At 41.4% G+C, this 21,827-nt stretch overlaps 1 protein-coding gene across 1 annotated transcript in view; it reads left to right on the plus strand.

The window, feature by feature from the left end:
• Positions 1 to 21,827, plus strand: part of RBM33 (RNA binding motif protein 33) — a 107,040-nt gene that overhangs the window by 15,974 nt on the left and 69,239 nt on the right. The window contains exons 3-6 of the mRNA XM_040260527.1: positions 2,576 to 2,624; positions 8,028 to 8,104; positions 10,258 to 10,567; positions 14,164 to 14,280. Coding sequence (XP_040116461.1) covers positions 2,576 to 2,624; positions 8,028 to 8,104; positions 10,258 to 10,567; positions 14,164 to 14,280 — 553 coding nt within the window. The remainder of the gene's footprint in view (positions 1 to 2,575; positions 2,625 to 8,027; positions 8,105 to 10,257; positions 10,568 to 14,163; positions 14,281 to 21,827) is intronic.

Genomic DNA, 21,827 nt, shown 5'->3' on the forward strand with positions numbered 1-21,827 from the left:
CAACTCCTGGAGTCCACCCAAACCCCATGTCCATTGAGTTGGTGATGCCATCCAGCCATCTTATCCTCTGTCGTCCCCTTCTCCTGCCCTCAATCTTTCGTTCCCATTTCTTTGCAATCAGTTCTCAGAATTATGGCAGCTCAAGTCCTGCGTACAGTCTGGTCATTGTGTAGTTAACTTCTCCACCTGGGCTTTTAGTATCTATAAGACAGCTTACAAGATATGGCTCGGAATATTATCTATAACCCTTGAGAAAGATTCCCCGGTGGCTCAGACTGTAAAGAGTCTGCCCGCAATGCAGGAGACCTGGGTTCAATCCCTGGATTGGGAAGATTCCCCTGAAGAAGGAATTGGCAACCCCCTCCAGTATTCTTGCCTGCAAAATCCCGTGGATGGAGGAGCCTGGCAGGCTATAGTCCATGGGGTCACCAAGAGACAGGACTGAGTGATTTCACTTCACGTGAGGAAGAGCTAAAGGTCCTGACTGTGCTTAGTGACTGCATTGTTACCATTCAGTCTCCTCTGACTGCTTTCCTTTGTTTCAGCATTTCTCACTTCTCTGATTAAACTTACTCTTTGACTAAAGTTTTGCACAGGCAAAAGGCGGGCAGAGGGCATGGTAGGGGGCAAGGGCCATGCGGTCCTGCTCCGTTTCAGTGTGTCAGCAAAAGAGTGAGTATGTGTCCAACGCCTAGAGTGATTCTTGCCATGTAGTATATGGAATGGATGTTAGTGATTGCTTGAGCTGCAGTTGATGCATATTGTTATTTGTGCGGTTAATCTCTCCTCTTGCTTTCTTATTTGACGCTCTTTCTTACTACCTTTGTTAGTCATGGAAACAGCTCTTCATCTCTGTATACTCTGTTCATTTGTAGCTGATACAGTTTTCGTTTATCTTTTAAAAAATGCTCTTGTTTAGGGAAAATAGTCATCAAAGTCACTGATTACCTATTTCCATCTATTTGTCAGCAAAAGACCAACGCTTTCTAGATTTTTGCTTATGTGATTACCAGCACGTGTTCCTAATATGGTTTTGAAGAGTTCTTCCCAGTTAGTGTCCCCTGCGCAAATGATACTACCTTCCGTTTTCAGTTATTTGAGTGATGCTCCAGAGGGGTGCTTATCCTCAAAGAGGTGCTTATACTTTTTGGGTCATCTAGAATCAAGTTCTCAAAAGCAGTTATTGTAAATATTGTGACTAGCAAGCGTTTATTTCCTCACCATTGGAGAGTGAATGTAACAATGAAGATACAGAAATTGTATCTGAAAGATGATTAGATGATTTGAGGATTGAAAATGTTGAAAGAAGTCATACATTGTTCTCTGACAACTGTTGTATTTATGCAGATCCATGAAAGATTTTTTCCATGAGCAAAGTTCTTGTCCTGGGTTTGTCTCTGCTGTGTGACCTTGGGCAAATCATTTAATCTGTTGTCCCTATTTTCTTTATTTATAAAATGATGGTATAGGATTTATGTAAAGTAACTTAATAAAAGAGATACTCAGTGCATGAATGAAATAATTTGTTGTTTCTAGTTCTAAGAGATAGTACATTGAATTTCTGTTGTAACTTCATATGCGCATTCCAGGATATTCTGTCATTCTGCAGAGTAGCGCACTAGAAGTAAACATGCATTTTGGGTAAAATAGTGCTCAAAACCTATAGAACCTATAGAGATTTGTAACCAGAACTCTTATGAAAAAAGTAACAATTGTAATAACATTGGTGCAGTTGAGTCTCCATTGGCATTTGTACCTATAATCATAATCTAATTGTGCTTTCTCTTTCTAGATGTTTGTGCTTAGACATTTGCTTTAAAAAGACATAACTTAATAAGAATAAATACAAAAGTAAGAAAAAAAGGACATAATTTAGTGGTCGCTATCTTCTATCAGTTTAAAAAAAAAAAAAAAAAGGAAGCAGTGGGAAATGTCTCCAGGTTTCTCATCTGCTAAGGGTTTCTATCTTAATTATGAGAAAACCTGCTTTTGATCACTTCAAAACATGAGCATGCTGACCATAAATTGCAGAGAGCTGACGTGACTTCGATGTTATAGAAAAATAATTCCTTTAGTTATTATGATACACTTGGATGTTCTCATAAGCATTGATTTTTCATTTTTAAAGTTTTTGCAGTTGATGAGTGTTAAATGGTCTCCCAGTGGTTTTGGTTTTAATTTTCCTAGTTAATGATACTGGGGCATCTGTCTATTCCTGTTTCATCATAGGTTTTGAAAGGTAAGAGAAAGCATAGATATTATGTATGGTTTCTTATTTTGCTCATTGATGAACAAGTCCAAAGAAATGAAGATCTCGTATTGAGGTGAAAAACTAAGATGAGAAGTCTAGTGAGAGCTACTAGTTCTAGCAAAGACTCCCACGCTCAAAGGGCCAGATGTTCCCTGTGTATTTGAAAATGTGTTTTCATTATTGATAAAGATAAAGGAAAAGATAGCAAACTTAATGTGAAAGTACCCTAACCCTAAAGTCCTGGGTAAATTTCCCCAGTGGTCTGCAAACTTTGCAGTGTTGAGTAGGAATAAAACATTGTCATGGTTTTTATTTCCCCCACAGTGAACTTGATGATGACTTACTTGGAGAAGATTTGCTGTCTGGCAAAAAGGTAACAATACAGGACTTCTTGAAATTAAGTGATATTTAATTGCACTTAAAATAAAGAATACATCTTATGCATGGGATGTGTTACTGGAAAGTTGGGTATAGATTAAAATTTTGTGAATTGATTACTTTTTATATACACAAAGAATTGACTGTATATCCGTAAATTCTCTGATAACTTGTAATTCAGGTAGTAAATCCTTTGAAGCAAACGTTTTAGTTTCTGGCATGTCAAGGCATTTTAGCAGGTATTGAGTGTATGAAAGTTGTAACAAAACTACCACTTGCCTTGAAGGAACTTAACATCTGGTGGTTAATATTTTGAATGCTGAATCTGAAATTTACTTTTTGAGATTCAGAGTAAAGGGTAAAATTATCCTCAAATATGAACTTCTTTGATCAAGTAAAAACTTGGAAGATGTTATTTCCAATGTGTATATTTATGTATCATGTGTTTATATGTATAACGTATCTCTGCTAATATATTTTGAACATTATGAAACATACATTAAAAATAGAAATAAAAAGCCAAATATTGAAGTGAAATATTAATTTTTTTAATATTAACAATTTAAAGACACTTGTTATTCTCACTAAATATCAAGCTAGCCTTGTATGCTTCAGTTCAGTTCAGTCGCTCAATCGTGTCCGACTCTTTGCGACCCCATGAATCGCAGCACACCCGGCCTCCCAGTCCATCATCATCTCCCGGAGTTCACTCAGACTCACGTCCATCGAGTCAGTGATGCCATCCAGCCATCTCATCCTGGGTCGTCCCCTTCTCCTCCTGCCCCCAATCTCTCCCAGCATCAGAGTCTTTTCCAATGAGTCAACTCTTCACATGAGGTGGCCAAAGTACTGGAGCTTCAGCTTTAGCATCATTCCTTCCAAAGAAATCCCAGGGCTGATCTCCTTCAGAATGGACTGGTTGGATCTCCTTGCAGTCCAAGGGACCCTCAAGAGTCTTCTCCAACACCACAGTTCAAATGCATCAATTCTTCAGCGCTCAGCCTTCTTCACAGTCCAACTCTCACATCCATATATGACTATAGGAAAAACCACAGCCTTGACTAGACAGACCTTAGTTGGCAAAGTAATGTCTCTGCTTTTGAATATACTATCTAGGTTGGTCATAACTTTTCTTCCAAGGAGTAAGCGTCTTTTAATTTCATGGCTGCAATCACCATCTGCAGTGATTTTGGAGCCCAAAAAAATAAAGTCTGACCCTGTTTCCACTGTTTCCCCATCTATTTCCCATGAAGTGATGGGACCAGATGCCATGATCTTCGTTTTCTGAATGTTGAGCTTTAAGCCAACTTTTTCACTCTCCTCTTTCACTTTCATCAAGAGGCTTTTTAGCTCCTCTTCACTTTCTGCCATAAGGGTGGTGTCATCTGCATATCTAAGGTTATTGATATTTCTCCCGGCTATCTTGATTCCAGCTTGTGTTTCTTCCAGTCCGGTGTTTCTCATGATGTACTCTGCATAGAAGTTAAATAAGCAGGGTGACAATATATAGCCTTGACATACTCCTTTTCGTATTTGGAACCAGTCTGTTGTTCCATGTCCAGTTCTAACTGTTGCTTCCTGACCTGCATACAGATTTCTCAAGAGGCAGGTTAGGTGGTCTGATATTCCCATCTCTTTCAGAATTTTCCACAGTTTATTGTGATCCACACAGTCAAAGGCTTTGGCATAGTCAATCAAGCAGAAATAGATGTTTTTTTGGAACTCTCTTGCTTTTTCCATGATCCAGCGGATGTTGGCAATTTGATCTCTGGTTCCTCTGCCTTTTCTAAAAGCAGCTTGAACATCAGGGAGTTCACGGCTCACGTATTGCTGAAGCCTGGCTTGGAGAATTTTGAGCATTACTTTACTAGCATGTGAGATGAGTGCAGTTGTGTGGTAGTTTGAGCATTCTTTTGCATTACCTTTCTTTGGGATTGGAATGAAAACTGACCTTTTCCAGTCCTGTGGCCACTGCTGAGTTTTCCAAACTTGCTGGCATATTGAGTGCAGCACTTTCACAGCATCATCTTTTAGGATTTGAAACAGCTCAACTGGAATTCCATCACCTCCACTAGCTTTGTTCGTAGTAATGCTTTCTAAGGCCCACTTGACTGCACATTGCAAGATGTCTGGCTCTAGATTAGTGATCACATCATCATGATTATCTGGGTCGTGAAGATCTTTTTTGTACAGTTCTTCCGTGTATTCTTGCCACCGCTTCTTAATATCTTCTGCTTCTGTTAGGTCCATACCATTTCTGTCCTTTATCGAGCCCATCTTTGCATGAAATATTCCCTTGGTATCTCTAATTTTCTTGAGGAGATCTCTAGTCTTTCCCATTCTTTTGTTTTCCTCTATTTCTTTGCACTGATCGCTGAAGAAGGCTTTCTTATCTCTTCTTGCTATTCTTTGGAACTCTGTATTCAGATGCTTATATCTTTCCTTTTCTCCTTTGCTTTTCCCCTCTTTTCTTTTCACAGCTATTTGTAAGGCCTCCCCAGACAGCCATTTTAGTTTTTTGCATTTCTTTTCCATGGGGATGGTCTTGATCCCTGTCTCCTGTACAATGTCACGAACCTCATTCCATAGTTCATCAGGCACTCTATCTATCAGATCTAGACCCTTAAATCTATCTCTCACTTCCACTGTATAATCATAAGGGATTTGATTTAGGTCATACCTGAATGGTCTAGCAGTTTTCCCTACTTTCTTCAATTTAAGTCTGAATTTGGCAATAAGGAGTTCATGATCTGAGCCACAGTCAGCTCCTGGTCTTGTTTTTGTTGACTGTATAGAGCTTCTCCATCTTTGGCTGCAAAGAATATAATCAATCTGATTTCGGTGTTGACCATCTGGTGATGTCCATCTGTAGAGTCTTCTCTTGTGTTGTTGGAAGAGGGTGTTTGTATGCTTAGTTTTTTTTAAAGTCTTCAGACTGTGATGGCTCCTTACCGTCAGCAGTTACACTCAAGCTTATTGTTCTCTTAGGTGACTGGGTCAGATCAGTTCTCTGATTGTCAGATCTGATGAGATTTTCCTTTTCATCTCATTTATAATTCGGTTGATGAAGGTCCAGTCCTGGCAGGAGTGCCAGCCCCACCCCTTTCCTGTCTCTCACTCCACTGCCTCTGCATCTTCTCTGACACACGAGTTGCTGTAGCTGCTCTCCTTTCCTGGCCTGCCCCCAAGGCCTGCATGTGTCCTGGCTTTGGCTTCCCCCAGCCTTTCCTTTGTCATCCCCTATAACTCTAAAGAAGAATTTGTTCTGTTACCTGTAAACCTGCCCGGTCAGAATGACTGCAAGGGAAGAACCTGTGAGCATGCCCCTCAGCCTGCCCGTTTGTGAGCTCGGGCTGGCCTCAGGATGCCTGTGCGTGGCGTGATTGGGATGGGGGCAGGCCCGGGGCCAGTCCTCCCATGGGGTGGTCACAGAGGGAGAGGGGACTGTTGCCTGCCTCTGGCTTAGTTTGCACCGCCTTAACGTGCACTCCCTGTATTTGGGAGTTCACATCCCTTAAGGTAAACACGTGTTTCCTTTGTAAGGATTTAAAATGGGTTTTTGAGGGATACCGGTTAGATGCGAAAATGTCTACATGTAGTAAAATAATTTTACATACGGTTGGAGTTCTACTCTTGGGCAAGCCTGATGGAGTTTGCCCTGTGTTTCTGTCAGGGAGCCCACCTGGCCCTAATGATTTCACAAGTGTTCACGGCCAGTTTCTCACTCTTCTTGCCCCGCTTTCCTGCCGGCCACCCTGAGCAGAATTCTCCCTAGCTGTTCCCCTCCTGCCTGAGGAGACGCCACTCCAGGTCATCGGGACAGAGTAGTTAGGAACCAGTTGTCGCCTCGGCTTAGTGTGGCCCTCCATTCCAGCTTTTCAAGTAATGTCGGTGTTTTGGTCATTTTGATCGTTATTTGTGCCTCCTGTGTCTATTACTCATTAAGTTCAGAACCGACATAGAAAGTTGAATCCTCAGAACTCAAAAATGTGAGATTTGATCACCATCAGAGCCTACTGCAGCATACATTCTTCTTTGTTTGGTGTGTGATTTAATTGATTTCGACCAATAGTTAGAAGTTTTACTAAAAACCTGATGGGAACAGCCTGTTATTGAATGAAATTTAGCTTTATTGAATTGTTAATTTTTAAAGATTTCTTGTGCTTTTCTTTAGTGATCCTGGGCACCTGAATTTGAGTTCTCCCATAGCAGGCCTGGGCTTCCCAGGTGGCGCTAGTGGTAAAGAACCCATCTGCCAGTGCAGGAGACGTAAGAGACTTGAGGTCGATTATTGGGTCGGGAAGATCCCCTGGAGGAGGGTGTGGCAACCCACTCCGGTCTTCTTACCTGGAGAGTCCCGTGGACAGAGGAGCCTGACAGGCTACAGTCTGGGGGGTTGCAAAGAGTCAGGCATGACTGAAGTGAGTCGGCATGCACACGTGCAGAGCAGGCCAGGCTTGTCCCGTTAATGGATGACAGGTTCTGTGGGAGACTAATAAAAACTACAAAGAAGATGGGTATTTTTTGGCTTATATCAAAATTACCTTAAGGAAGAGTAAATGGAGGTATGGTTGAGAAGCCTAAGTTTATAATCTATAAAATGGCAGGAAAAGATTGCTGGTTTATTTCTTTCATCCTTAGGTAGAAAATCAAGTCTTTTTTTCCCCCCCTTGCGTGCATGTTGTGGAGGACTAGTAATTTATATATACCGTAGAAATAATTTTAACAAGGTAGGAAAGTGTGAAGTTCCCTATCTTAAATCTAAGATACTGGTATGTATTTAGCTTAACAAAACGTGTAACTTTAGAAATTTGACCAGTTGGCACACTCAGTAGACTGCCTCTGCTTACTCATAATATGAGTAGACAAACCTGTCAGGAACAGGAGAGAGAATCCAAGTTGTACTTATTTTTCATGTATCCGTCTACAGGACTAACCAGAGTTTTATTTTAGTCTCTTATCATTTCAGTTGGGCAATCTAGTTATTTAAAATCTGCTTTTTTCTAAAATTCCACTATTTTTTTCTTTTGTTTACATTAAATTTAATCAAGTCTTAAGGATACTATTTTTTTGGTATGATAAGAAAAAATTGTTTATATCATACTACCAAAGGACTTGTCCTTTTTTTCTCCTTTGTTAGAGTTATAATGTGATTCTTATGCCTGCTCCTTCTATATTTACGTGACTGAGCATCTAAAAATTAGTCTGGGGTAGTTAGCTAGTATGCCATATGTAGAACCTTGACTGTCACTGGTTATGTCAAACTGAGAAAACTTTGTGAATGGCAAATGTTTTAATAACAAGGTCAGAAATAATCCAGTCAATGTAATTTTGCACTTTTATAACAAGTTTTCTTATGGAAGTGACATGTATTAATTAGATTTCTTGCTTTAATTAGAATCAATCGGATTTGTCAGATGAAGAGCTAAATGATGATCTCCTACAGAGTGATAATGAAGACGAAGAAAATTTCTGGTACTGAATATTATCTCATTAAAAATGTTCTTTGTTTAAATTTCTAGTAACTGCTTTCTAATTATAGTGGGATATAAATGATAATGTACTGTATCTTTATCATATGATTATATTCTAATATAATTATATTAATAAACTATATGACTATATTAATATAACTGATGTGGAAGCCGTATGTCTTTTACTACAAATAGATCAACTATTTAACATCATTGCTGGTCCTACATTTAATAACCTGTGAACTGCGTTGAATGCAGGTTATAGAAGTTCCAGATAGGTTGTACTGTTCTTGTAGAGAATTCCTTTATTTGGATGGATGGGGCAGTGGCCTCTGACTCAGTAATGTTGGTTGCAGTTTGATGTTGCTGCTTTTGTTTTCAGTGTAGACATTTTTTAATTATGCGTATCAATTGGCTAAATTGTCATCTTGGAAATTCCTTTGGACTGTGCTTTTTCGTAGCTATCTGGATATAACTGATGTAGTCAGTTTGGGCTGCCATAACATGATGTCATAACTGGTGGCTTGTGAGCAGCAGACACTTATTTCTCACAGGTCCAGGGTCAAGGTGCCGGCCTGGTTGGGTGTCAGTGAGGCCCCCGGCCCTCTCACTGTGTGCTCACGTGGCTGGTGGGTGTGCGGGAGCCTTCTGGGGTCCCTTTTATAGGGCACTGATCCCATTCATGAGCTTCCACCCTTGTGGACTCGGCATCTTCCAACGGCCGCACCTCCAGACACCATCACACTGGGTGTTAGAACTCAACACATGAATTTTGTGGGGGATACAAATATTCAGTGCATAGCAGTAGAGAATATCTTTCTCTTGACTAAGAGCTGATAGTAGTAAACTCTGTTATAAAAAGAGGTATTTACTATACTCTTGTTAAGTGAAATAATTTTTTTAAATTTTATGAAGAAACATTTATTGTGAAAATAAAGACGTCTTGTGTATAAACATAATTAACAAATACATGCTATTTATTATTGCGCTGTAGATGTGTAATAGATGTTCTTTAACATAAAGTAATTTTTATGGGTAACAGTAAGTTTTAAATTATTTATTCTACCAGTTGTTTCCCAATTTCATTCTCTGATATCATTATTAGATTTTGATCTTTTGAATTATGTTGCCCTTGAAGTTTACTTTTTAGGAGTTTTTAGCCATGTAGTATCTTCCCGTGTATGTGGAATGTTGAGTTTTTTTGTTAGGATTGTATACTTAATGGGTGCAAACTTAGATTTAGCCCTAAAACCTTGCCCTTTAAATGTTGTTATTATGCGTCTTAATTGTTTGACATTTGGCTGTTGTGATTTAACAGGTGGAATATGATTTTTTTTTCAGTTTTAAAATTGCCTTTGTTTATTTCACTTAGAAATTAGCCAGTTTTTTAAAAATTTGAGGCCAGTATAAACTTGATTTAGTTAAACATTGAAATGTATTTACATGCTGACTTTTAATGTTTTGAATTTTTAAAATACGAGTTTATAGTGTGCATCATAGATTTAGAAAAGCTCTTAAAATTCCATCGGTGTGGGGAGGATATATGTAGACTTAGGGCTGATTCATGTTGTATGGCAGAAACCAACACAACATTGTAAAGCAGGTATCCTCCCAATTAAAAAAAAAGTTCAATCTATGAATTTCTATTTATAGAGTAGTACTCCTAGTTTTGGAGAAGGAAATGGCAGCCCACTCCAGTATCCTTGCCTGGACAATCCCATGGACAGAGGAGCCTGGTAGGCTACAGTCCATGGGGTCACAAAGAGTCGGACACGACTGAGCGACTTCACTTCACTCCTGGTTTTACTTGGATGTCTTAGAAAATGGATACCACCCTCATTCTGAAAGATAGAATGAAAAGTGGTCTATTTTCATTCCTGGACTTTGGCAGGTAGACCTGTTTCTCACAGTTGGTCTGATGGTCCTGCTTGGGCCCCCAGAGTGATGGCAGAGCGGGCGCTCGGTGCGGCAGGAGTCTGGTGCTGGCTGAGTGTGTAGCACATGTGTTTCACTTGTAGTCACTCTTGTAGTCAGTGTGCATTGATCAGTCACTGGATTAGCGTTTCACTGGTCTCTGATAGTAGTTAACTTACGTGATGATTTAGTTTTGAGCTCCACTCCAGTTGCCTGCCTTTCTATTTTTGTCCTTTGTAGTACTCAGGATGTCACGATCAGTCTGACTGCCACGTCAGACATGGTCACGTCGTTTGAGATGTCTGACACTAACGACCAGTCTGCAGAACAGGAATCTGAGTATGAGCAAGGAGAGGACGAACTCCTTTATCACAAATCGGATGGGTCTGAACTGTATGCTCACGAGTACCCAGAAGAAGGGCAGTATGAAGGCCACGACGCTGAGCTCCCAGAAGACCACATTGAGTATGTGGAGGAGCCCGAGGAGGAGCAGCTGTACAACGACGAGGTCCTGGACATCGAGATCAATGAGCCTTTAGATGAATTCACAGTGAGTCATTCTCCTTTGTATGGCTGAAGATAACATGGCTGCCTGGGCATAGGTTTCTAGACTGATTTGAAATCTATTTCCCTCCCCTGGGAGGGAGGGAAATTAGACCTTATTATCACTGTCTGCCAGTTTCTTTATCTGAGCTATGACAAAGTTTGTGTTGACAGCTTGTTTGGCCGGAGCTAATGCTCCTTTGTCATTCTGGAAGGCTGCACAGAATTGTGACCTTGAGGATTGCACCCTAAGGAAGAAAACAGCTTTGTGTGGTGGAGATACACTGTCAATTGTTGGAACTACTTAATGCAGAGCTTTTATCCAGGCTTTAGACAAGATCTGATAAAGTCCTTCTAAGGTGAAAAGATTATTGACCTGCTAAAGACATCTTTAAGGTGCTAATATTCCAGAGTGATTGATGTCCTGCTCATTCATCCTTTTTTGTAACTGAGAACTGTCTAAACATGAATAAAGAGATTGGAGGTTAGTTTAGGAAATGTCACACACAATTTGTTATCTAATCAGGAAGCAGAGATGGTGCTGATTTTTATTTCAGAAAGGTGGTTTTAGTAGGTAGGTTTTTTTTTTAAGGTTGAACAGTCAAGAAAGAAAAAGGTATTAGTGAAAGATCATCTGTCTTAATGATTCATTATTGGGAGAGATTTGTTTATGAAATAAGCACTTAGTGAAATTTCTGTTGAAAGGGCGAGATCGCCATAGATGCAGTGGAATCTTAAGGTTTTCAGCATATTGGGCTCCTGTGGTACCATGTTGGGGGCTGCTGGGATGGGGTGGAGGTCAGCAGATTTAGGGCAAGAATTCTGCCTTTATGTTTTCATTCAGAGTAAATGATTTTTCATTTGAGAAAAAAATTTGTGTGTGTGTGTGTGTGTAGTTTTGAAAGAGATTGTTTACATGGAGCCTTAGAATATTTAGTTCCAGACACAGTTGTGTTTCCGTATCTCAATAGTTATTTTTAAGGTTTGATTCTTTTTGAATGGTTTCTGTTTAGTAGACATAATCACGAAAAGATGTGTGTAGTTTTGGTAAACAGAATCGTATAAAAGGCATTATGAGTCCTTGTTCTTTCGATAACTCTGTAACGGTTTGTTTTGGTAATGTGGACTGGTGATCTCTGGTTTACAGTGTGTTCATATACCGTGTTAAAGTGAGACACTGTAGTTTAAAATGCTCCTTAAAAATTAGGCCAAAATCTTTTAAAATTGTGCCCAAGTATCTGCGGGTTAGTATTGTGTTATTTCTACTACTCATCCCTAAGATGAGGTCGTTAGTCAGTTGTATCCCTTGTAAGTTCAGCATTTCAGCAGATCTTTACCAGTGTGGAAGCAGTGGGGCCGTGAGAATTGTTGAAACATGAAGCATGGCCCCTGCCTTCTTAGAGCTTAGAATTTTGCGGAACAGTCACCTTCTGGGAAGTGCTTGGTAGTACCTACACATGGTCAAGGAAGAGGCCCCCCTCTCTGGTGTTCTCGCAGAGTTTGTTGTAAAGAGGATTTGTAGCAAGTGAGGAATTTCTCTCTCTCGTTTCCAAACTTGGGGTTACATTTAGGCTCCTCATTGTATAAAATCCAACTTAAACCATCTGACATCTTGTGCCTAAGAGTCAGGTATTGGAAAAAAAAAGTGCAAATTCAATACAGTCACAGTACTTTTCTACATTAAAATTAATTTTTTCAGAATTAAAAAAATCTTGAAGTTTACTTAAGAATTCTGAATGTATCTAAATATTTTTATAGAGAGTTATAAAGTTTAAAGGTGAGGTGAAGGTCAGTATCTTTTGGAGCAGTGTCAGCCACCCTCAGGATATCCAGGTTTATCATCATGCTCTTTCTTTTCTTCCCTGTTTAGGATTACCGGTTTCTTCTTTGTAGTTATCACAGTGGTAGACACAGGCACTGCCTGCCACTTCTTTGCATGGGGAGAGAAAAATGCACTTAAGCTGTGAAATACTTCTCCAGCTCTGCAGTGAGGGCCTCTTCCTGTTTTCTTAGGCTGTCACTGGTGCACAGATTAATTAATTATTCATTACTAGACTAACGGACATATGAGTCGATTGTGTCCCTGTATGTCCCAGAGGTATTTTAGTTTATTAAATGGTTTATTTAACTGTGATTCGTGTCCTGGTTAGGCCGTGTTGACTCATACACTGGAGCTGGAATTGAGCTCTCTACTGATCCTGAGTATGTTCTGTTTGAGTTCACGCAGGCCAGACGGAGGATTCTGTAACTGGGAGTAGAATTATAATATTGCAGAATGTTACAGCCAGCAGGGACACTTACCTAAAAAGTTGATAGTAAACTTTAGTGTTCTTTGCTGTTGTACTCAAAAGCAGTTTTTTGACTTTTGCTGTCCTAATCTTGAGAGTGAATTGAGATTTTATATAATCTTGTATTCTTATGTTAGGGAGGGATGTAAATTCTTTATTGTTCAGCAGGGTGCTTGAACATTGTTGGGTCATTTGTACTTCTGAGCATAACTGGGTTTACTTAGTGCCTTTAAAGTTAACGTAGATTGAGATTTTGTAAAGCAGTGTTCTGTAAAAACAGCTTTAGATTGGTAATTTGTGTAACAGCGGATTTTTGTTTCCTGGTGAGAGTCCCGTGGTGTGGACTGTTCTCCCTTGTGTGTTTGCTAAAAATGTTGCCTGCCTCTTACGGCTTTCTTTGAACTCTGTCAGTTCTGCTCTCAGTGAGTCTTGGGTAGTGGTGGTTGCTCTTGTGGGGGGATGGCAGCAGTTTCCTTGGGGAAGTAACTGCAGTGTGCAGGGGCCGTCTTGAGAGACGGTTGAGGGGCCTCAGGCAGTCCACCCCGAGTGTGCTGCTGCTGTGCTTTGCGGCGAGACTGCTGGGCCCCGAGCGGTGAGCTGTGCAGGCCCCGCAGCTTGCCTGCTCTCCCCCTGCCTTGCAGCTGCTGATGGCTCACTTCAGCTGATGGCCAGGGACGCTGGGAAGTCCAGCTCCCCTGGAGGGAAGCGGTTGCACGTAGTAATGCCTGCAGGTGCTGTTTCTAGCCAGTTTGCCTGTTTCCTTCCCTGTGCTTTTAAGAGCTGCCTGCCTGCTGCCATGCTCCTTATATTCCACGCGAAGCTGAGACTGTCCTTCTAACTGAAAGGAACGGCTGATGGAGAAACCAGCCCTAACATGCAGTTTTCACACAGCTCCTTGTTGAGCTGAATTGGCCCTACTTTTGTTGTCTTCTGCTATGAAAATAGTTCAGGTTGGGCATGATTCCAGCCCCAGTACTGCTGCTGAGCTCCTCTGTGCAAGCACATGCACGCTTTCTTTTTTAAGATTACATCTCCTTGTTGTTGATTTTGAGAAGAGCTATGTGTCGGGTCCTTGGAGGTAGAGACAGAGTCCGTGTCATTGCCCGTATCGACCAGGCTGGCATACTGCACTTTGCTCTCGGTAACACTCAGGGGAGGTCCCATCCTAGTTTTGCGCTTCGTGCTTTTCTGCTCAGTCTGGTGATTGTCATAGTAAAGTGTGCTAACATAGCTAAGCATGAATCATGAAGGTGAGAAGTGCTTAAAAGCCCCGAAGCAATAAGAGAAAACTTATTTTCTGTTTAATGGCTGTTAGGATGAAGAATACTTGCAGGCTTGTGGGCAACAAGGGATGAAAGAGCAGGAAGACTGTGTTGCTGAAGAGGAATTAGATGAGATTACTGATTCCCAGGTTGATCCTGAAACCGAAGAGGTATCTATTCATCTTTTTAAAAAGAGTCCAAAAGTTTGCTGGTTTTTTTTTTTCTCTTCTGTATTTAAAATGAGCATCTTTTTAATGTTGGTGAAAAGTGAATACATCTCCTCTTTGAAGTATGAGTGTAGTTAAAAAAGCGGAAACCAAAATCCCTGAGCTTGCAAGAATCTTTGGACAGTGACTTCTGGTGAGCTGTGGTCTCCAGATAGATGTCTGCCCTTTGGGTGTTAGAATGTCTTAGCTGTTTTATGGGGTGTAGGTAGGAATCTTTTGAAATGCGTAGTATGTGTTAGTGCTTTGAAAGAAGTACTGGGATTATCTTAAGTTAATTAGCATCAGTTAAATTTGACCATTATTCAGAAAATACTGCAGACTTCCCTGGATTTAGGTGCTGTGTTAGGTGTTGAAGAAGCGGGTGGTTGAGAAGCTTGGTTCTGGTGCTCATGGAACTTGCAGGCTGAAATAGGGGAGAGAAGACGAGTTCCCATTCCAGTGAGGGAAAGACAGAAGACCTGCCGGAGGAGGCTCTGGGGCCTGCTCAGGGGCCTGCGCTGGGGCCTCCCTGGTTGGGCGTGTGTCTTGAGGGTGGGTTGGGGTGTTGAGGCTTTATGGAAGAGGTGACCTGTGAAGCACGTCCAGAGGACTCTGTGCTTTCGGGACAGATTGGGGTGTGCTGTGACGTGGAGGCCAGTGAGTTCTGTTTCCAACCTTAGAACTTGTCTCATGGGCCAAGTGTGTAAGCCATAAAGCCATTCTGTAGTCTTAAACTTGTTGGCTTAAGATTTTTTTTCTTCTTCTTAATGTTTTTTCTCAGTTATTTTTCTTAATACTTCCCCCCTCTTTTCCCTAAGAGATCATGAAAAGTGGTATTTCACTGGCTTAGGTCATTTACATTAGGTCTTACAGCAGTGCTTTATGAACTCAGTATACAAAGCATTACCCTTTCTTTTCCCTAATACAGTGGGGTGACAGTGTGTGGACATGTACAGACACTTTCTGGGACACATCCTTGTTCTTCGCCAATAAGCTAAATTTGATTTCTGTGCTGTGTCTCTCGTTTGCTCTTTGAAATATTTGAAACTTAGAGAAAAGATAGAAGAGCAGTAGAAAGATCGCTTTGCCCAGATTCTTCAATTTTAGATACATTTAGCCGAAGGAACCAAGACAAAGCTAAAGGGAATGTTAAGAAGTGGTTCTCCTCCTGATAGCTGCTCTGTTCTGAGTAATGAGCCCCTGCCGCGAGGTCCAGGGAGACTGATTTACGCGGGTCATGCTTAGCACCGCATCCTACGTGCTCTTTGCCCAGCGCAAGGCCAGTATGAGCCTCGATTAGGTCAGACTTGTGAAAGGGTGGTTTTGGCAAAAGATGTCTGAGAGAAAGAGAGCTAAAAAGTCGTTAAAGGGTGGTGTGTGGGTTGGGGGCTGATGCAGGTGGCTGTGGGGGTTAAATGGTGGTGGTGGGGGGCTGACGGAGGTGGCTGTGGGGGTCATTCAGGGTGAGTAGTTGAAAGGGAAGCTGAGGAGTCTAGCGCCCGTTAGTCAGTTCATGTCCTCTTCATTAATTTGTAATACTTTGTAGTTGGAAAATTAATTCCATTGATTTTTTTTTTCCCTGTAACTTCCTCTTTCAGTATTCTAGGTAGTACTTCTCCTTACTGTGATAACATATTGTCTTTGTAGTATATTGTAGAGTGAGGAAAGGTTTTGTAGGTTTTAATCTTTAGATGATCTCTGGAAATACGAACTATTTTATTGTAAAGCAGTTAAATAATAAGAATTCTAATCGGTGTTACACTTTAGCTTGAATGCCTTCTGGAACTGATAGAGGGTATGACTTGTAGATTTAGATATTTCAAACTTTTGTTCCTGAGCTGTATTCATTAAAACATTGAAGCAAAAGTGGGTTATTATTTAAAAATGGTAATCGCTCCTTCCATTTTCAGTGTCTGCTGAACAGAGAGATTGAGGGAGAGAGATAGGTGTCTTTGGAGGAACATTAATGATCAGTCCCAGCCCTTAAAGTAAATGAACTCGTGACATGTATGAATTAATATGATAATATCTCAGATATATTAATACTTAGGAACGCTTAGTAAGTGGGACAGAAGTTAGACCCCTTCCTTGAACCTTACGCCAGTATTGATCTGAGATTAATTAATGCCAGATTTTATATGTATTCAAATAAAATGTTTTAATACTAGTGTGCTAGCTTTAGGCTGACCTATGAGACAGAAAGCTCACCGATTAGTACAAGTTTATTTCTCACTAACGTAAAAAAATTCCCCAAAGTGTTTCAGATCTGGTGTGGCCTCACTAGGCAGCCAGGTGCCCAGGCTTCTTCCAGACTTTAATGCAGTCCCAGGGCTCTGTGCTTGCCATGGTCCACATCCAGGCAGTGGATTGCAGTGAGGCTGAACAGGCCCGTGCCCACCGTTGAAGGAGACATCCCAGAGTTCTCGAACAGCACTTCATAAACATCTCATTAATTATGCATTAGTCACATGGCTGTATCTCACAGCAAAGGAGGCTGGCGAGTATAGTGTTTTAGTAGGTGACAGCATGTTCAGCTAAAGTTGGGAGTTTCATGGTTAAGGACGTCCTAGGGAACGGGGAACAGATGCCCGCCAAGTTGTTTTGGTTTTACTCTGCTGTTCTTGGTATTACGCCTTTTTAAGCCATAAAGGAAAAGAATGATTTGATCATATACAAATACCCCGAAACAGTATGTACAGGTTCAGAGAAATGGCAGTATGGGGAAAGAATATACATATAAGACTAAGAATTAATGTATTTAATAAAGTTAACATATTCAGTGTGTTCTGTATATACAGATGAGCACTCTTGTAAAATGAAGGGCAAAAAATGTGAGAAGGTAGTACAAAAATAAGACAGATGATTACTAAGTGTATAAAATCTATTTAATAAAATTAAGGCAGTTGTGAATTCTAACCTGTCTTAATATTGGGAGAAATAAAAATACGGGTCAGGTGTGGTTTATTCTGTTGGAGGACTGTCTTGGAGATGGGAGACAGTCTTCCACGACTCTGTCATGTCTGTGCATGTTTGTGGAGCAGAGCAGACTGCCCTTTGTTCCGGTCTTTTCAAGGAAAGAAGTGTCTTTCTCTGGAGCAGGGGCCAGGCCTGCTTTCTGCTCCTGATGACAGTGCCCTGAACCCAGGTCCCCCCGTAACACGGCTCCCTCTGTGCAGGGTCAGCTGGCTCTCTTCGTCTGGTAGCCTGCTGGTAACTGGGGCTCACGGAGCTGGCCCCCACACGACACTGCTGCTGTTAAAAGTAGTAAATTGTCCTCGTCTGTGACTAGGAGTGTTGTGCCTTCTCACAGCCTACGTGAAACAGTGGCAGGCTTACCTTCTTAGCCTGCAAGAAGGGTAAAATTGCAGACCCTTCACTGTTTGTGACAGTATCAAAAGCCTGAAAGTGCCTTGGCTCAGTTATTCCAGGTTAATTAAGTCATCCAAGAGCTAGCCTAAGATGTGCTCAAGGACACATGTACCAGCTGTTTGTCTGCAGCCTTGAAAACAAGTGGGCCCACTTGTTTTCTGCAGGGTTAAATGAATGATGGCCAGGGGGCTACACGTTCCTAAAGGATGCCCTTGCCCTCTTGGACATGGAAAGAGACTTGTGATGTGTGACGTGAAAAGAGCAAGCTAGTGGGGTTCCTCCCCTAGGTCCTCCATAGCTGTGCATGTATAAACGTGTGTGTGTGTGTCTCTCAACACGTGTCTGGGAGGATCAGGACAAATGGTGAGAGTGGTCACCTCTGGGTGGTGGGATTATTATATATTTTGTACATCAAATACTGTAAAATATTTTGCTGTGAATAAGGTAACTTTTGTGAACAGGGAAATACAGAGCAGTTAAAATTTGACCCTTGGTAATTTGGAAGGCAAAGAACTGGGGTGCATTTGTTTAATTCCTGTGATTTCTAGTTGATATTAACCCTAACTTGAAACATCTTAACGGTGGTTTTCTGTATGTACATTTTTATAGAGAAGAGAGTAAACTCTCAGCCAGATTACATAGTTTATCTTTTTTATACTGTCTCTTAAGAGGTATATTGTTTGCTTTTTCTTCTAAGATGTATGTCCCATAGTTTTAAACAAAATATTTCAAAGTATTTTTAAAAAGTCATGCATTTCTCTTATGCTCTGTCCTTGATTGCTGGTGTGTTTACCTGGCGTGTGTTGCTTGGTTTTGTGCTGATGGAAGCTTCTTCGTCTTGCCCTTTGCTCTCAGGTCTTAGTTGTCCTTCTTGGAGGCAGGTAATATGCTGGACTTCGTCCTGGCAACAGACGTCTTGGTGGTGTTTTCTTCCTCATACTGGGATCACTGAATGTCCCTCAGATAGATCATTGTTGAGAACTTGTATGCGTGGTATTTTTGTAGGTGCTGGGAGTGAGTCTTACATATTATTTTGGGACCTTTTGGTAGGCTTCGCTTTTGGAGGGCTGTCCTCCCACCTTTTTCAGTCATATAAATAAATTACGTAGTCCTCGTGGGAGAGCAGCAGTTTTACTTTGCCATGTACACCTGTGTTCTGGTGTCTTTCTGGTCTTTTGACTCATGTTCTTGGGATTAACTGTAGGATGTTGGGGAGCCAAACCTTTGCACTCCACCCTGTGTTGTAGTGTGCATGCTCTGGGTTGCGTATTGCAATTTTTCAGATAACTTCTTTCTCACAGTTATGTTTAAGTACACATTAGAATCTGAATTATGGAACTAAAAAGAAATTTCTGTTGAAAAGTCTATTTTCGATGACTCCTTTTATTTAACTAGTGTTCCTTCTTGGTTAATACAAAAAGAATCACTGTATTTGGAACAAGTTAGAAAGATCTAATTATGAAAACTAACTCTTGAGTCTTTCTGATTATATGGTCTTGTCAGTGCCAGCGATGCTTCTGTTTGCTGTGTGATAGTTTTGGCTTGTATAGAGGAACAGGTGAGAAGTTTAAATAACATCTTAGTACCATTTAAAGTTGAAATACTTTAAAAATTGTGGTAACATTTACATTCAGTGGTATTTATATCTGAGGTATACAGTTCGGTGTGTACTTGAAGATCAAAAAAGATCTTCATGACCCAGATAATCATGATGGTGTGATCACCAACCTTGAGCCAGACATGCTGGAATATGAAGTCAAGTGGGCCTTAGGAAGCATCACTACGAACAAAGCTAGTGGAGGTGATGGAATTCCAGTTGAGCAGTTTCAAATCCTAAAAGATGATGCTGTGAAAGTGCTGCACTCAGAAGCCAACAAATTTGGAAAACTCAGCAGTGGCCACAGGACTGGAAAAGGTCCGTTTTCATTCTAATCCCAAAGAAAGGCAATGCCGAAGAATGCTCAAACTACTGCACAATTGCACTCGTCTCACACGCTAGTAAAGTAATGCTCAGAATTCTCCAAGCCAGGCTTCAATAGTATGTGAACCGAGAACCTCCAGATGTTCAGGCTGGATTTAGAAAAGGCAGAGGAACCAGAGATCAAATTGCCAACATCTGTTGGATCATCGAAAAAGCAAAAGAGTTCCAGAAAAATATCTTCTTCTGCTTTATTGACTATGCCAAAGCCTTTGACTGTTGTGGACCACAACAAACTGTGGAAAATTCTTTAAGAGGTGGGAATACCAGACCACCTCACCTGCCTCTTGAGAAATTTTTATGCAGGTCAGGAAGCAACAGTTAGAACCGGACATGGAAGAACAGGCTGGTTCCACATCGGGAAAGGAGTATATCAAGGCTGTATATTGTCACCCTGCTTATTTAACTTCTATGCAGAGTACATCATGAGAAACGCTGGGCTGGATGAAGCACAAGCTGGAATCAAGATTGCCAGGAGAAATATCAATAACCTCAGATATGCAGATGACACCACCCTTATGGCAGAAAGTGAAGAAGAACTAAAGAGCCTCTTGGTGAGAGTGAAAGAGGAGAGTGAAAAAGTTGGTTTAAGGCTCAACATTTCAGAAAACTAAGATCATGACATCTGGTCCCATCACTTCATGGCAAATAGATGGGGAAACAGTGGAAATAGTGACAGACTTTATTTTTTTGGGCTCCAAAATCACTGCAGATGGTGACTGCAGCCATGAAATTAAAAGATGCTTACTCCTTGGAAGAAAAGTTATGACCAACCTAGATAGCATATTCAAAAGCAGAGACATTACTTTGCCAACAAAGGTCCGTCTAGTCACAGCTATGGTTTTTCCAGTGGTCATGTATGGATGTAAGAGTTGGACTAGAAAGCTGATCACTGAAGAATTGATGCTTTTGAACTGTGGTGTTGGAGAAGACTCTTGCGAGTCCCTTGTATAGCAGGGAGATCCAACCGGTCCATCCTAAAGGAAATCAGTCCTGAATATTCATTGGAAGGATTGATGCTGATGCTGAAGCTGAAACTCCAATCCTTTGGCCACCTGTGCAAAGAACTGACTCATTGGAAAAGACCCTGATGCTGGGAAAGATTGGAGGCGGGAGGAGAAGGGGGCGACAGAGGATGAGATGGTTGGATGGCATCACCGACTCAATGGACATGAGTTTGAGTGAACTGCGGGAGTTGCTGATGGACAGGGAGGCCTAGTGTGCTGCAGCTCATGGGGTCGCAAAGAGTCGGACACGACTGAGTGACTGAACTGAACTAACTGATACAGTTCAGTAATTTGATAGATGTGTACAACCAAGTTACCCTCATTATCCCCGAAGGTCCCCCCCTTGTTTCTTTCGTTAGTGCTGACTCCTCTCAGAGGTGAGCCATGTCCGTGGTTCTGTGTATTTAGTCTTTCCTGGTCTAGAACTAGCATTGGCGACTCAGCAGGTGTGAATGTGAGCACACGTTAGGAGGTGGTGGAGGATGAAGGAGCCTGGTGCAGCGCAGCCCACGGGCTCGCCAAGAGCCAGACAGGAGTTGGCAGCCGCGCAGGGCAGTGATGCTTTGCTGTGTGTCTAGCTTCTTTTGGCCACCATAATGGTTTTTGAGGTTCACCCAAATAGTCATTTATGCCCATAGTCAACAGTTCATTCCATTTGATGGACATACCTTGTTTGTTTTCTCTTGATAATAGGTAATGTTTGGGTGGTTTTCAGTTTTTCTGTTATCATGAATAATTAAAAGAGCTTATTTTACTTATTTTTTTGTGGATATATATATTTTTTCCCTGTAGCATTAGGTAGAAGTGGTACTCCTGAAACAGGGTAGAAGTATGTTTGATGGTGTAAGAAACAGCCAATGGTTTTCTTGTGTTTGCACCGTTCATGCCACCACCAGCCATGTATGAGAGTCTCAGTTCTCCCACTTGTCTGTCTGGTGCTTGTATCAGTTTTGTCTAAAGGCGTCCCTTCCCTGTTGAGTCCCTTAGTGCTGTGTGAGGCTCGGGCGCCGGTGGCGTCTGAGTCTCTTCCTGGAGCCCCTCTGTGCCCCCTCGCCAGCCCTGCGCTGTCTTGGTCACTGTGGCGTGCGACCAGGCAGTGCGATCCGCTAGATGTGGTGCCTTTTCAGGGTGGTTTTGTCAATCTAAGTCCTCTGAAT

The sequence above is a fragment of the Oryx dammah genome, unplaced genomic scaffold (assembly GCF_014754425.2).
Source record: "Oryx dammah isolate SB20612 unplaced genomic scaffold, SCBI_Odam_1.1 HiC_scaffold_18, whole genome shotgun sequence".
Taxonomy (NCBI): Eukaryota; Metazoa; Chordata; class Mammalia; order Artiodactyla; family Bovidae; genus Oryx; species Oryx dammah.